We start from the raw sequence: 16,633 nt of genomic DNA, 5'->3' as shown, positions 1-16,633 counted from the left end.
CTATACATTACAAAGTCAGATTCCGGGTCAGATTTTTCGGAAACGGTCAGGTAAGGAATACATATCAAATTAGTGTGGGAAGCACATCTCCTTTTGAATGAAACATTTGTGTCCCCGGGGCACTCGTAGGGTCCCAGGTGGGGTCCGACTCAAAATTTGCAAATGGAACCGGGGGTCAAGTAGCATATTGTTAAATAAAAGAAGATAGAACAAATCTCAACTCTCTACGATAACCCTGTGAAAACGGGCAACTGGTCAAAATGTCAATACAACCTACATCAGAAAATCTATGGCCACGCTACTAAATCCGTTAAGTTGCGACAATAACAAACAGAAAAACATGTTTGAAAGTGCAAGGTATTGGTAATAAATAATATTAAAGCCGTAAAATTTATTGGTAACAAATATTATCTTAAAAAGTTTCAAGAAGTGAAAATCTAACGATTCTTCATTTCAAGAATGTTTCAAAAACTTCAAAGCGTTCTTCCCTCAGGATCCACCTTTGATCTTACAACATTAGATTTCGTCAGTTCAATACGCATACGACGGTTTTCTCATAGCTTTACTACTTTTATAGATTTACATTCTGCAACATTTATAAATAAGTAGATATAATAAAGAGAGAGAGAGAGAGAGAGAGAGAGAAACACTATGTAAACTTTTACTTCCCAACTTGAAATATTAGAAAATTTTCTGGTTCCCAAAATCTAATTGGAAAATTATAATTTGTTGCTGTCTAATTTTCCTCTATAGGAATTGTATATCTCAATGTGCAGTTAAATATAGTGGAAAATTTTCCACCTAACATCACTATACATAATATTCAAAACTGTCCGGATTATGAAAAGCGTTTTCACTTGTTTCTACATCGTGATGAAAATTTTCCGATTCATGAAAATTCCTTACATTTGTTTCTACGGATCAATAAAACTTTCCGATTCACAAAAAGTTGTTTTACTTTTTGCTTCAACATAATGAAAATTTTCCGACTCATAAAACGTTCTTCATTTTTTCCGTACAAGACACAAAATATTTCGATTTATGAAACATTGTTTCATTTGTTCCTACATAGTTCTGAAAATTGTGTGAGCCATGAAAATTTTCAGATTCTTTAAACGATCTTTCACTTTTTAACATTTCTATACATGATTTCAATCAATTTTATGAATACTGAGGAATCGTTACTTGATCACTGATATTTGTTAAGAACGGAAAATTTTCCGGAAAAATATAGAAGAAAATTTTCCACCTCACATCACGGCTAAACAACGATATAGGAATACGTGAAGTATGTTTTTATGAATCGGAAAATTTTCCGGAAAATTTTCATCGCTATACAGGACAGACAATTCTTCGATTCATGAAAAATTGTTTCACTTGTTCCTACATAGTACTGAAAATTGTCTGAGCCATGAAAATTTTCAGATTCTTTAAACGATCTTTCACTTTTTAACATTTCTATACATGAATTTAATCAATTTATGAATACTGAGGAATTGTTACTTGATCACTGATATTTGTTAATAACGGAAAATTTTCCGGAAAAGTATAAAAGAAAATTTTCCACCTCACATCACGGCTATACAACGATGTAGGAATAATTGGAGTATGTTTTTATGAATCGGAAAATTTTCATCACTGACTATGGCCATACTGAATGTTTACTAATGAACTTGCACTAACGTTTTCTTTATATATCTAGTTATTATATGTTTAAAATATAGTATTATAAATCATTACGTTTCTAAGTTACATGCGATTTTCTTTAAAATTTCTTTAATCTGGTGCAAAGAATCCCCGTCTTACGGTACCTTTAATTGAATGTGCTTTACAATTTATATGTTTAAATGTCTGTACTTCCTCTTGTTATAAAATAATTCAACATCAAAAACAGAAGAAAATAAAAGTTTTACCTACCAAAATCACTTTTTTTGCTGATAACATCTACTGCGTTTTACCTACACACGCGCCATTTTTACTCAGTAGTGTTGCTAGATCAAACTCTCATTTAAACCATTTATTGCCTTTTTTGTAATCAAACACTTTTCGATAACAGCCATTATGCTATTTTACCCAAGTATGTCATTTTGGGACGATATATATATATATGATCGAAAATGACCGATATCAGTATCGAACCCAAAGTTTTGAGGTTGCTGAGACGAACAGTGACATTTCCGATGCCGTTTAAATCCAAATCCTATTAGTACTCCTAAGGGAGGATGGTGACATGTAAAAATAATGGGAAATGACCGATATTAGTGTGGAATTCATATTTATGTCTCGAATTCATACTTAAATGAAACGTATTCTCCCTGTGCGAAGAACGAGCATTCTGCTAGTAATAAATGAAGGACTCAACTAAGAATGTTTTTGATAGATGTATAAGTTACAAAAGAAAGATGATTTTATTTAAGAGAACCTTTGGGTTCCAATTACGCCTTTTTATGATTAAGTTGGAGTCAAAGTTTTAACATTATAGATATTGTTAACGAGCTATATTTTAGTTATAATTTTAGTATTATTCCTTTAAAAAAACCGACAAAGAGAGTTAAATATTTTACTCAAAGAATATTAATTTGCCTCAGATTTTATAATTTAATTTTAACTGTTTTTCTTTTTTTATTATTTCAGAGTATTTTACGATATTGGTTGGATATGGGAGTGAACGGTTTCTATATGCATTCAGTTTCAAGTCTAGTTGGTCCTGAAAAGCGATATAAAGAAATAATTCTAAATAAATCTAACTCAACAATTCGTAAAAGAAATTACCCCACAGACCTTGTAACAACTGATGAATTCACAACGTTAGATGCTCTTGCGGAACTTAAGAAGGTTGTGGATGAATATTCAACGGAAGATAATGGCTCAAGGTAATTCAATTTAATGAAAGTTAATCAATAAATGGAATAAGGTTTAAAATAAAATACTCTGTAACATAGAGGTCTCAAAATGTGGTGTGAGAAAGACAAAGTTCTTAACACCATGGAATATTGTGCTCTGAACACAAAAGCAATATTCTGCGATCACGTTTGGTGAATTATGATGTAATAGTAATTGGAATCACTAACTGAATAGAATTCCCTTGTGGATATATGGTTAGCGTACGCACTTTCGGGATGGGATGCTCGGGTTCTATTCCCGATGGGAGCTCAAGAGTTTGGATCTTACGTTAAACTGTAGGCCAACACCTTATATATGCTGGGTACTGAAAGGAACGCTAAACTCCATTTCAACCAATAAGCAAGGATGGGAGGTACTGGATAGCAAGTAATTGATTTACTGGTATCGAGAACTTCATTGAAAGTATTTTTATATTTAAAAAAAAAAAATCATTTTTATGGAAATGTATTGAATATTTCATTTCTACTATTATTTAGAGTGTAATATTTTCTTTCAAAATGTGTCATTCAATAGGAGTATTTTAATTAATTTCTTATAACTCTGAAAAATATGATTACAAAACGATTATGATATTTATTAAAACGCAGTATGACTTGGTTGTACAAGGAGTGTAAAAAAAAAAAAAAAAAAAACAAACAAACAAACAAAAAAAAAAAAAAACGAACTTTTGCTGTTCTTGCTTTACTACAAACTTTCAACCACTATCTCCTTGAAAGTATTTTCCTCTATTGTTAATACACTGTTGCTATTGTTTCTTCCAATTTTGGACCGCCTGCTGCAAGTTACTTTTTTTGACGGCATGTAGTGCTGTCATCGCATTTTCCTGAATCCCCTCTGTGAACTGAGTGCGACGTCCTTTCAAAGTGCTTTTCAATTTAGAAAACAGGGAAAAGGCTTCCGGGACCAATACTGGGGAATAGAGTGCGTGGGGTATAACGGAAGTGCCATATTTTGCCAGATAATTTGCAAGTTTTTCACTCAGGACTTGATAGCAAAGTTCTATATTTATACCAACGTCTTCAGCAACTCTCAGTTAAAAGACATTTTTTACAATTATAGTGCGCACAATCTCAGCATGTTGATCATCTGTTGATATGGAAGGTCATCCAGTTCTTGAACCTTCGGAAACCGAACTTTTGCCCTCCATAAAACACTTTTAAAAAATCCATCATAGCACTGCGTTCGGCTCACGCAGTCATCCTTCTTGCTTGTATAAGCATTTGAAATGTTTCCATGAAAGTTTTCCCTAGTTTTTACGCAAAATTTCACACAGACGTTCCTCCAACTTCTTCATTATGCTTTTTCACTAATCCGACCAACAGCTTATGCACGACATCACTCAATCATTAGTTACTCGACAACTAACTCATAGATCGGAACTCAGTAAAAGGCGAGCCTTTGCCAAGATATACGCTATGTGCACACAGTAGCCACAGCATGCCATCTGCAGCCACTGGTCCGCTATTTATAAAGTTCGGTATTTTTATGAATATACCCATATATCTAAATTTCGGCGCTGAGGAAGACTGCCTTGCTCATGTTTATAACGCATTAATCTAAATAAGGAAGTTCTTTTTCTTTAATATGTATTCGTAAGCAGTAAAAAATGCATAGAATTTGTGCTATACGAAGAGTTAATAGATTATTATTTCTAGATGTAACAAACTTTTTAAAGATTGTAGAATTTAAATTTATTCTCATGTGATAAAAAAACAACATATAAATACATGTTACTACAGCGACAATTTCAGATTTCCTCCGCGAAAAGACTATCAATACACGGGGCTGAAAGGAAATGAACTAAAAATAAGTATTCTACAGAAATTTTACACTTATTTTATACCCATTATCTGACCCGGTAAGGCTGAAAAAAATGTCTGAAAAATTATTAATATTTTAAAATCTACAGTTTATTTTTAATACTGATAGAGTTTTAACTTCTTGAAAAATGAATTGTCTATGCGGTACACTTATTATAAGCTATAACAAAATCTAAATAACACGCGCTGGTCTTTCAAATTAGAGGCCACAGTCGAAACTACTGGTAACCCATACTGTTTATAAAGGAAAATAATAAGTTAGGAAACAACTTGCAGTTGTGACTCATACAAATTTAAATATACAGATCTGGAATAATTAATAACAAACTTACGATATAGTACTACGTAATAGATATAATTTATATTGCAAAATATTTATATTATATTATTATAAATCTTAAGCAACCTTCAGTTTTCCAAACTTTTACTAACTTTTTAACTGACAATCACTCAATTAGTATAAATAAATGACTGTCAATATAAAAATGACAATATGAAAATTGGAGAAACTCCACAGCATTGGAAATGTTTATTATACTCAAAATGATAGTTGAAACAACTTCTTGACTAGTTCGCAAATTCTAAAAGTTAAAATAATCGCACTCGGAAGGGAATTTCCTCCAGGTCACCTCATGAAATCATCATTTTGATAACTACGTAACCTTACCACTAGAATATACAGGGAATGTTAGAATATTTATACGACTTACGAGATAAGATATAAACAAAATCTTACAATTCATCTAATCTTGCAATTATGCTGTGTTTCCATGAAAATATTATGATTGATGGTAATTGATCAAAACATCCAACGATATTAAATATTAGAGCTATAGTATCGTAGTGTGAAGCGTAAACAAAACATTCATTTTGAGAAAACTAATATAAATATTTGGATACATGGGGCTATGGCTGTTCATTTTAGACAGATTTCATAATTTATATTAAATAAATTCATGTGAGCAACGTGTTCCTTTCCATCCTAGATGTCTGAATCTTGCTATATGTATCATATTTGATGACCTGTAGGTTTACTATGTGTATACTATGTACAAGTAGTTTCTCGTTTGTTTTAGCTTTTTTTTATTCCCTCGCTTGTTCGTTCCTTGTTATAATTCGTAGCTGTCTTTATGCACATAAGAACACCTGTTATATTTCTTCAGTGTAATTGCTTCTCATCTTGATCACCTTCTGCCACACGTGTGAAAAGCGTCGTGTACCGTCAGCGTGTCAATCTTTGTCGATATACTGCAGGGACAGCCAAGTGACACGAATGATGGCGTTTCTTGTGTCGTGATGCTTCCTGCGAAATGATTCCTTTATTTGGTGTAAAGGTCATCAGGAAGTTCTTGAAAACCATTGTTGTGCACTGAGCCCACGTGCCAGCTTAATCTTGATCCATGCACGTCGTTCGTCTTTCCGAAACGTATTGTTTGGCGCTTCCGCTTTCTTTCTCTACTTTATGTCACTGCTGCTTTTAACTTAATAACACACAATAGTTTCCACTCTCCACACTTCATCGCCTCATATTCTCTTATCAGTCTGGAAATCTTGTAGTGCTGAGACATAGCCTTCTGACGTAAGAATAGCGTTCTTACTATTTTCTATCCAACCTTTTTTTATTATTTATAAATCGAATGTTTGTTATTTTAGTATGTTTGTTCGGAACCGGGACTAAAAAAGTTACACAGATAGATAAATCCATAGAAATAACTTTCAACAAAATCTTTGCTTTTGTCTAAGATGTAATTAAAAAGCAATATAAATGTTGACTATTTATCACATTTTTCAAAATTGTACAATGTTCAGCTTCTGTAAGATTATTAAGTAAAATTAATTACTTTAGTTTACGTATATACAACTTAATTATTTACTAGAAACCATACTTTACTCATTATTTTAACTATCAACTAAAATTCCTATTACTCACTCGTGATTGCCATTATGTCATATTAGTATTTATATGAGCATAATTTTCTATAAGAGCTTCACTCTTTTACTTTCAGAATGTAATTATGAAATGTTATATGCAAGTGAAAAATAAGTTCATTTATTTTAGTGAATTTTAAGCAAAATACTTAAGGTTTTACAATATATGTTACGACTATCGTAAATAGTTAAATCTATCCACCTTTTGTCATTATTTTTATTGTTAGTTGAGGAGTCTATAGTTGAAAAAGATTAGTAAAAATGGTCGACTAATGCGGTAAGAGCGGTTTGGTTGGATTTGTTTTTTAGAAGATAGGATTTACAGGTGATATTTTGAGGTTTTTGCGAAGACGAGATTACGTGGTTCACATAAGTCATCTTACTAGTTATAGTGCTTAATTATTTACATGAGAGGCAAACTATAAAGTAATTAATACAGAAATTAAAAATGTTTTAGAAAAAATAACAAAATTTAGTTTTTTTAAAAAAAAATATTCAAAACGCAATTTCTTTGTAAGTTCAAAAATTTATACATTAAAACGTATTAATATTTAACAATCCTTAATAATTGTAACATAATTTTTTAAAAAAATAGTAAGTCCCTAAATGTACCTTCGAAGTCGCACGGTTAATTACAATCGAATTCTGTTTAATTAGGCTATAAGGTTGGGATCATTTCATTATTTATAATTTCTTGTATTATTCTGCATTTTCTAAATTATCATCAATATTCATCTTTGTGGCACGTAGAAGTACAGACCAATAGAATTTTTCAATTTTCCCTTTTATGTTATTCGCGAAAATACAACTTTTATTAATATATTTTGTTCAAATACGTGCAATTCAATTATTTTCATACTGAATATACTTTATTATTTTTCACAACATATTTAAGACAAATTATTTATATTTCATAGTCTCTTCTTTCTCTAATATTCCACTAATTTTAAAATATTTCCCCGAATTTACTTCCTACTACACTAAATTTTATAACATATAGACTATGTTTTCCAGTATTATTTGAGTACTCCAGCTAGTTATTAATAGTAGGTATCTTTCTTAATACAGTATTCTTTAAACCACTCTAAAACACGATTTGCAAGGAAGAAGCTATTGTCCTTTGCTGGCACTATCAGCGGCGTCAGCTACGAGAAATCAATGTGAATATAACTTTATCAGCCTGTATTGTCTCACAAATATATTAATTTAAGATATTTTATTTGGGTAAGTGTATAAATGTATGGGGGAACATTACACTACAAAATAAAAGCAGGAGACAAACCAAAAAGATAAAAGATAAAAAAAAAAAAAAAAAAAACTTATTCACTTGATCTATCTTGCTGATTTTATTGATTGCCAAGTTACACAGAATAAGAATCCATTGCAATCCTATTATTGTAAGCACAAAGTATTTATTATTCAAGACTTCTGACCTTTTAGTTAACTTATTTTCACAATGATTTTTTTTTATTTTGTATAGAGCAATGATGATTGAAGGAGATCTGTTGATGAAGAAGCTCATAATGTATTATGTGAATGAAACACATCCAATTGCTCAGCTACCAGTCAATTTTGAATTAATTTCAAAAATAGGGGAACAAATAACTGCCGAAAAAGTGTACAATGTTATAAAACTTTGGACAGATAGCATTCCTAATGGAGCTTGGCCTAATTGGGTGGTAAGTAATTATGTATATTAAAGTACTGGTACTCAGAACGTGATAATCGCATGTTTACTTTTCTCAAAACATTGATCAGTATATTGTTGTAAAAATCTAATATAATTAGGGTTACCTCTGACGTTTAGTTTCAGCCGAATACGTCCTTTTCTTCGGCCTTAAAAATGGTTCGGGAAAATTTTTAAGAAACTGTAGAAATGTTCTCTTTCTTGGGGGTTTACAACGGTAGTAACTTCATGATTCTTTTTTTAAAAAAGATTTTGGTTGTTTAAGAATTAAAATTTTAGAATAATAATTCACAACACAAAAGTTTAGTTTATTTTTTATTTTTTATTGTTGAAATATCACATTTTTAATGAAAGGTGAAAAAATTAATATATAAAGTTTCAAATGAAAATTATACAATAGATGTTACCTTGACACATTGCACTGATATTTCCGTAATTGATACTGTGAAAGTTTATTATATTTGTATAAATTGTATTTTCTCGCTATGCTATTACGAATTTTGTTGAATGATGTAAATATTTTGCGAATTCTAAAAAGGTCCTCTTTTTTAAAGTGTGCCATATGGTCTTATTATCCAATTACTTATTTCTACTTCCTACAAGTACTTCCTTTAATTAGTATTTCTTGTAGTGGAAATACTTAATAGACTGTGTATCTTATTGATGAACCTTCTTCATTCTATCATCAATCTATTATCTTTAAATATGGTGAGGGAAAGACCTAAACGGATCAATAAGTTTATGTGTGTGAACAGTGATCAAATAGGGTCGGTATGAGTCGGGAAGGAATAACGGTTGCAAATTGAGATGCCAAAAATTATGCCAGCTGAAAAATTATAATAGATAGATAGATAGATATAACGCTATGGTTCATGGAACCCGAAGGTTCAATGCCAGGTTCACAAAATCTCTCCACTGACTTCTATTCTTTGGCAACTGGATCCGGTTTCTAGTTTGTTGCCTTATTTCTGCGGGATACATTTTAATATTGTCCTCCCATCTGCCTCTAGGTCGTCCATTTCGCATTTGAAATTAAAAATTTCGAATTTTGTCGCATTTTGAGATATAAAATTTCTCATTTTCTCGCTAAGTAAATTATTTTACAACCTCTAATATACAAACTCTAATATAGGCCCAATATAAGAAATAAACAATAATACTACTTGGGACAATGAAGTTATTTATTCTTTATGTAGTTACTATTAACAAATTACTTCTTTCATGTGTCTTTTACCAGGCATGTACTTCATCAACCACGAACGAAATGCAGGGTGGTCAACTTTTTCTATGAGTATATTGCACTTCAGCAATACCTCGGTGGTCTCGTTTATGAACTCAATCTTTTTTTATTATTATTATTAACTTTTGCCTTCTTCTGCGCATTATCAAAACCTTCCAATGTAATTTGTCGCTTCGCACTCCTTGGTCCATATTCAACCCCGTCTCTGTTACGTTTATGTTCTGCCGACTTTCTATGTTTTGTACAGTATCTTTCTTTTTCCATTCAATGCGTGAATTGCAAAATTTACACATTAACGTTTGGATATCACTTACGTACACACCTTTGCTGGCAAATTCACTTGCGTGATCTTGTAAAGTCCCCTTTTTATTCACCATGTTAAAAACTATAAAGTCTTATAGCGTACGTAAGTACACTTAAATTCCACAAAAACACCGAAATGAGGATTTCTGCTGTTTTAACACGACACTGAATGTTTCATATTCCACAACTACCAGCTATGAACTTGAAACGAAAGTTAGTAGTTATCAGCGTTGCCAGTTGCAAAAGGAAAACGTTGCTTAGAAGTACTTTTTATTTCTGTATTTTAGCAAGTGAAATTGACGTTTTAAAAAAATTGTAATTTGTCGCGTTTTGCGGTATATTTCGATCAAAATGTCAGTTATCGCATTTTGTCGCGACTTCAAAATACCCATTTCCTTACTCAGTCTGACGTTGTTCGTTGAAAAACCAACTCTAGGTTTTGTCGGAAAACTTTCGCGATTTCGCAACTTGCGAAAAACTCCTGCCCCTTCCGATTGGTCTTCCAGTTAAGACTGAAAGAGTCCCTACTTTGTTGCATCCTAGCTACATGACCTGCCCACCTGAGCCTCGTAGATTTGGTGACCCTAAAAACGTCTGGTAAACCGTATAAATTATGTAGTTTCTCGTTATGAAGTTTACACCATTCCCCATTCCCTTTCCTCTTGGGTCCGAATATTCGTCTCAGGATCTTGTTCTCAAATGCTTTCAGTTTACGTTCTTCCCTCAGATTTAAGCGACTATGTATCGCAACCACACAGGACAGGCATGATTATCGTTTTATATGTTTTAAGCTTCAAATTCATCGACAGAATTCGCGACGACAAGAGATTTTGAACTGAATAATAATACGAATTCCCTGCTTTTAGTAGACATTTAATTTCTTCGTGAATATGGTTTACGTATATGAGCATGTACAGGGTGGCGTACGAAATGATCCACCATTTTCTTTTTAAATAAAAACTTTATTCACAATCAGAACAGAAAGAAATGTACGTCACAAGAAAGAGTGTACTGTGGAGAAATGTTCTAATTCAAAACATGTTCAATGTGGCCGCCATTGTTGATCTGAATTGTATTTAATCGAACACTGAGGTTATTCACTACTCGACGACACAGGTTTTCATCAATTTCACTGCAAGCCTGAACAAGAAGTCGTCTGAACTCTACCAAATTGTTGGGATGTTTCGGAAAAATCTTTTCCTTCAAATACCCCCACAGAAAGTAATCACGTGGGTTAAGATCAGGACTATGAGGTGGCCAAGATTGTCCAGCATGAAACCGGTCTGGAAACCGATCAGAAATAACGCGCATGTGAAAAAATTCGTGTAAGAAATCCAAGACAACGTTCGCGGTGTGCGATTTGGCTCCATCTTGCATGAACCACTGCGTATTGATGGACAAAGCAGTAGCAAGCAACTGCAGGACAAAGTTATTCCGAAGCATAGTCAAGTACCGCTCACTGTCTACTGTTTTTTCGAAGAAGAATGGCCCAATCAGTCCATGGCTGGCAATTGCAACCCACACTGTAATCCTGGGAGCGTGGTGTTGTTTTTCATGAATGAACCGTGGATTTTCATTGGCCCAAAAACGCACATTTTGTTTGTTGATCACTCCGTCTAAATGGAACTGCGCCTCGTCAGAAAACCAAACGTTAAGGATTCGTTGCTTACCCTCTGTCCATTGCGCGAACACTAATCTCTGCTGTTTGTGATCATTTGTGAGTCATTGCACAACGGTCATCTTGTATGGATAAAAATGGAGGTCACTCTTCAGAATTCGTTGAACCGAACGTCTTGATATGCTAAGTTGTACTGCTGCCTTTTTTGTCGACTTCCTGGGACTCCTCTGCATTGCAACTCTAACAGCTTCAATATTCTGAGGCGAATACACAGGCTTCTATCAAGGACGCTTCGGCTCCAATATTGTTCCTTCCTTCTAAAAGTTTTCATACAGTCTGTAAATGGTTTTGTTGGAGGGAGCCCATCGGGTATTAAACCTCTCTCGAAACAACACTTTTTGATTCTTTGAGCAACAATAACACTTTTTGATTCATGGAACAAAAGCACGATTGTTGAGCGCTGCTCTGTGGTCAGTCTACTCTTGTCAGCCATCTTGAAAACTAACCCTCTATCGGCGGCAGGGTGAGTTATGTGTCAATTTCTTCTTCAACTGTTTCTCCAACCTGCACTGCTACTGCTGTAAAAGTGTACATTGCGATTTCTTGTTCCTCTGAAACGATAAAAAAAAAGAAAAAAAAATGGTGGATCATTTCGTGCGCCACCCTGTATATGAGCATACCGCTAGTAATTTATTAACAACAATCTGTCACGGTAACTGTACCGTTATAGTTACTAATGTATATATGACCACAACTAGAATATTTACCACCCGGGACTAAGCTAAGATTCTTGCACGCTCATGTTATGAATTGGGGATATAAAAAGAAATCAGATTCTAATTTTCTTAATGTAATCCCTGAAGATTAATTGAAAGTCAATATTGCTGTGTTTCCTTGTTTACAAGTAGTATTGCGTCGCTGTTAGAACTATATGTATCATTGTTAGGGAAAATCAAACAATTAGTATATGTTTCCAAGTTCGTGCACTTTCTTCAATGAACGCTACTTCTTATTGTCAATAAATCAACTTTCTTTTGGACAGTAATAGGGAACAGGCCATTTGAACCTAAGTTTGGGCCTATGAACACGTCATTTACGGATGCCGAAATGAAATTAAATGAAATATAATATTGAAGAGTTTTAATTGAAAAAAAAATCAAATTAACCTTTGTCCAAAAAATGTAACTATTGATTTTAAAAGGTAATAAATAATTTAAGGGGATAATGATTAACTTAAGTAATATAAAATGTACAAAAGAGAAAATTAGAAGTCCTCAACTATGATGCAACATTCTGCACTAATACCATATGATGATATACACTTGCTCGGTCACCGTAGTTCTGATATACGGATCTAGATTAATGAGTAAGTTTTGGTTACAACTTTCTTCTATACCTGTTTCCATATACCGGATCCTTCTAATTACAACGTTCATAGTCTGAGACACACATTGCTACACTTATCTGGTGCCAAGGGCGCCCATGTTGTGGTTTCCAAGTGGGGACAAGTATAAGCTACGTTTCAAAAATAGTTTCAAATTTTGCTGTAACTAATGTAAAAATTCTATTGGATTTTCGGTATTCTGAAGTACAATTTCCTCTAGGGGGGCGAGTGCCCCACCTTGCCCCCCTGATGGGCGCCCTTGTCTAGTGCCAAAACTTAGTTAGTAACCATAGTTAATAAAATATAGGAAAAAAGATAAAAGTATCAAGTTTTGAACTTTATTTAGCCGCCAACATTTTTATCATGCTGGCATAGCAAATAAATTTTGGTTACGACTGTGAACTTAAGAACAAATATTTCAATACTATAACAATATTTAATAATATTAATAGTCGTGATTATACGATTAGCATACGCGCCTTCGTGTGGAAGACCCGGTTCGATTCCTGGTGGGAACTCATGTGGTTTGTATCCCACTTAAACTATAGACCCGTGTCACATATAGCTACGGTCGTGAAAAGGGTCATTGAACTTCGAATCAATACTAGTAGTAATAATAATAAATTTGTCTAGCTGAAATAAATTAATTAGTTAATTAATACGTGTTGGTTTTCGAAAAGATCCCATTGGTCACAATACTGAGATTTTTGATAATGCTTCACTTTTATTAATACATTACATTTTTCCTCTTAGCGATCCTGTCTAACACATCGTTGGCGATATAGATATATAGAAGATTAATTTTCATAAAATGATACTTCAAATAAATGTGTAGAATATAACACACCTTCCAAGATTTGCTATATTATGACATACCATATACGCAGTGGCGTATTTACGATTTTGTTTCGGGAGGGGCTTTGCTAACTTTCGGGGGGGGGCTTTGCCTGGAAATGTGAAAATTCTGCAGGATATTTCATTTACTTTATTATACTAAGTAAGATTTCGGGGGGGGGGGGGCTTAAGCCCGGAAGCCACCCCCCTAAATACGCCACTGCATATACGTATAACATGTTTTTCTTATTATGGTTGTGTTCAATGAATAATAGAAAAAAAAAACATATAGACTAGTTGCACAATGCCTAACGCATTTTAAGTAAAATCACTAACATAGGAGAAATATTATATTTTATCTTATGTATAATATCTATAAATCTATTCATTGAAGGCCCCTTTTCAATATCGAACATGAGTTGACTTTCGAAACCACTATAAGTTGTATTCTTATAGTCCAGAAGGTATAACGTCGCTGGCTTCCCGCGAAAGTTGTAGTGACGTTTATGCAGAGTTGCCAGCTTGGTTACTCGTGGCTCGCTGAGCGCAGTAGACGGTTGAGTTTGAGTGACCTTGCGATGAGTAAGTTAGGCAAATCTAAAGGGTGGTGATTGGCTATTCTCTTATTATGTTTATTATACCTTCTGGACTATAGTATTTCCTCATATTTGAATATATGAAACATGGTCACTTACTCTGAGGGAAGAATATAGACTGAAAGTATTTGAGAACAAGATCCTGAGACGAATATTCGGACCCAAGAGGAACGGGAATGGGGAATAGCGGAAACTTCATAACGAGGAACTACATAATTTATATGGTTTACCCAACATTGTTAGGGTCGTCAAGTCTAGGAGGCTTAGGTGGGCGGGTCATGTAGCTAGAATGGAAAAAAGTAGAAACGCTTTCAAAGTCTTGACTGGAAGACCAATCGTAAAACGACCATTAGGAAGACCTAGGCGCAGATAGGAGGACAATATTAAGATGGATCTCGCAGAGATTGGAATACAAAGTAGAAACTGGATGCAGTTAGCTAAGGATAGAAGTCAGTGGAGAGCTTTTGTGAACGCGGCATTGAACCTCCGGGTTCCATAGGCCATAGAGTTATTATTATTATTACTATTATTATTATTACTATTATTATTATTATTATTATTATTATTATTATTATTATTATTATTATTATTATTATTATTATTATTTTATATAACACTCAAGTTTTAATTGTGTTAAATAAGGTTCAAGAGAATTTTAAATAAATGTGCTTATAATCAGTTATGATGCTATACTAATTCATTCGCTGCTTATTTATTACTTATAGGTTGGAAATCACGAAACTCGACGTGTAGCTTCTTTATATGGACATGAACTTGTTGATGGGATCAATATGATAGTATTGTTATTACCTGGAACCCCCGTTACTTATTACGGAGAAGAAATAGGTATGGAAGATGCAGATAACATTGTGGGAGATTTTGAAGACTCACAAGAAGAAAATATCGATTCAGAAACGTTTAAAATGTTGCCTCGAGATCCTGTAAGGACTCCAATGCAATGGTCCGATGGCATTAATGCAGGTAAGTATTCATTTATGGAAGTAAACTAATTTAATCCATTCTTAATTTCTATTCGTAAACTAACTGTAATATACAAATTCTGTCCAGAAAGTTCGGTGAATGTGTCTATATTTCGAATGGATTTTGGTTTTATCTGAAATAGCAGTTACTGTCCTTTGAAGTAATCCCGTTGATGGTAATGCACTTCTGGGAACGGCTATACAAGTTCTGATAACTTCTGGCGTACTCGTCTTTAGGGATGGCCTTCAGCTAGATCGTAACATTACGTTGAATGTCTAAAAACCTCTGGCTCTTCATGGCTGATTTCAATCTGGGAAACAAGAAAAAGTTTGGGATAGACAAATATGAGGAGTAGAGTGGGTGATTGAGAGAGACAACTCCCCTGTTGATTAGGAACTATTGAGCCAGAAAAACAGTATATGGCCGGGCATTGTCGTAGCAGTCCAGTCGCCTTGCTTGACGTACTTGGAGCGTACCTGTTTGATCTTTTGCAGCAGACGTTTCAACATTTCCACGTATTTAGCGGCATTTAATGTGGTATCCTCAAGATCCTCAAAGTCGAATAACACCACGAACAATGTCTTAATGCAGGAACTCTCACTTCGCACCTCTTTGCTTTTAGGCGACACTGGACCCCGCCACTCCTTACTTTGACGTTTGCCTTCGGGTTCGTATTTCGGGAACTTGTTGAGATATGTCTTGATCTGTTCGGCATAATGCGACGGCGGCGCACTCTTATGATATCATTCACCACTGAGCTTTCTGGACAGAGGTTTTATTTTGTTGTGTATTGTAATTTCAATTGTTTTTCTTAAACGGGTACAAGATACTCATTTTGAAAAAAGTCCCAATCGACTATGGGAAGGATATTTATATAAGTGACATTACTATCTTACACTCAAATTTATTATTGCTCTCGTCTGTAATATGAATAGGTGCACGGTATGTAGTTAGTTGCTAAGTTAGTAATTAAGAAAGTGATGGAATTCCTACCACTGATTGTTATTCGATTGAAACTGTATTTTACAAGATAATTTATGTAAGTTGAAAGATAGTATTGTTGTATGAATAGCCGCCAGCATAAGAAATGAAACATAGTAATGAAAGAAAAATGAGGAAAATCCTTCTTATCGCCTCGAAGATATACTGTATATGTACTCTCAACAATGGTTGTTTTGCACTTCGAAGCTTGAAAAGAAATTATGTGCGATAATGTAACAAGGTATAATATGATGAGAAGGCTTAGCTTTAAACTAATTAATTAGCTATGTAGATATTATGGATTTACAGACTACGTTCACTATTTGCAGAAAAATATCATATAGCTGTTCAGGGTA

The 16,633-nt window shown here is 33.7% G+C and overlaps 1 protein-coding gene across 2 annotated transcripts in view; it reads left to right on the top strand.

The window, feature by feature from the left end:
- LOC145664283 (salivary alpha-glucosidase-like) overlaps positions 1-16,633 on the top strand; it is a 138,497-nt gene that overhangs the window by 114,391 nt on the left and 7,473 nt on the right. For both annotated transcript variants that reach the window (XM_081730820.1, XM_081730818.1), the window contains 3 exons: positions 2,635-2,873; positions 8,134-8,332; positions 15,041-15,296. In XM_081730820.1, the coding sequence (XP_081586946.1) occupies positions 2,635-2,873; positions 8,134-8,332; positions 15,041-15,296 (694 nt within the window). The remainder of the gene's footprint in view (positions 1-2,634; positions 2,874-8,133; positions 8,333-15,040; positions 15,297-16,633) is intronic.

The sequence above is a fragment of the Thermobia domestica genome, chromosome 11 (genome assembly GCF_964235325.1).
Source record: "Thermobia domestica chromosome 11, izTheDome1.hap1.1, whole genome shotgun sequence".
Lineage (NCBI taxonomy): Eukaryota > Metazoa > Arthropoda > Insecta > Zygentoma > Lepismatidae > Thermobia > Thermobia domestica.
The sequence above is the reverse complement of the archived record's forward strand: the minus strand, read 5'-3'. Positions and strand labels throughout refer to the sequence as shown.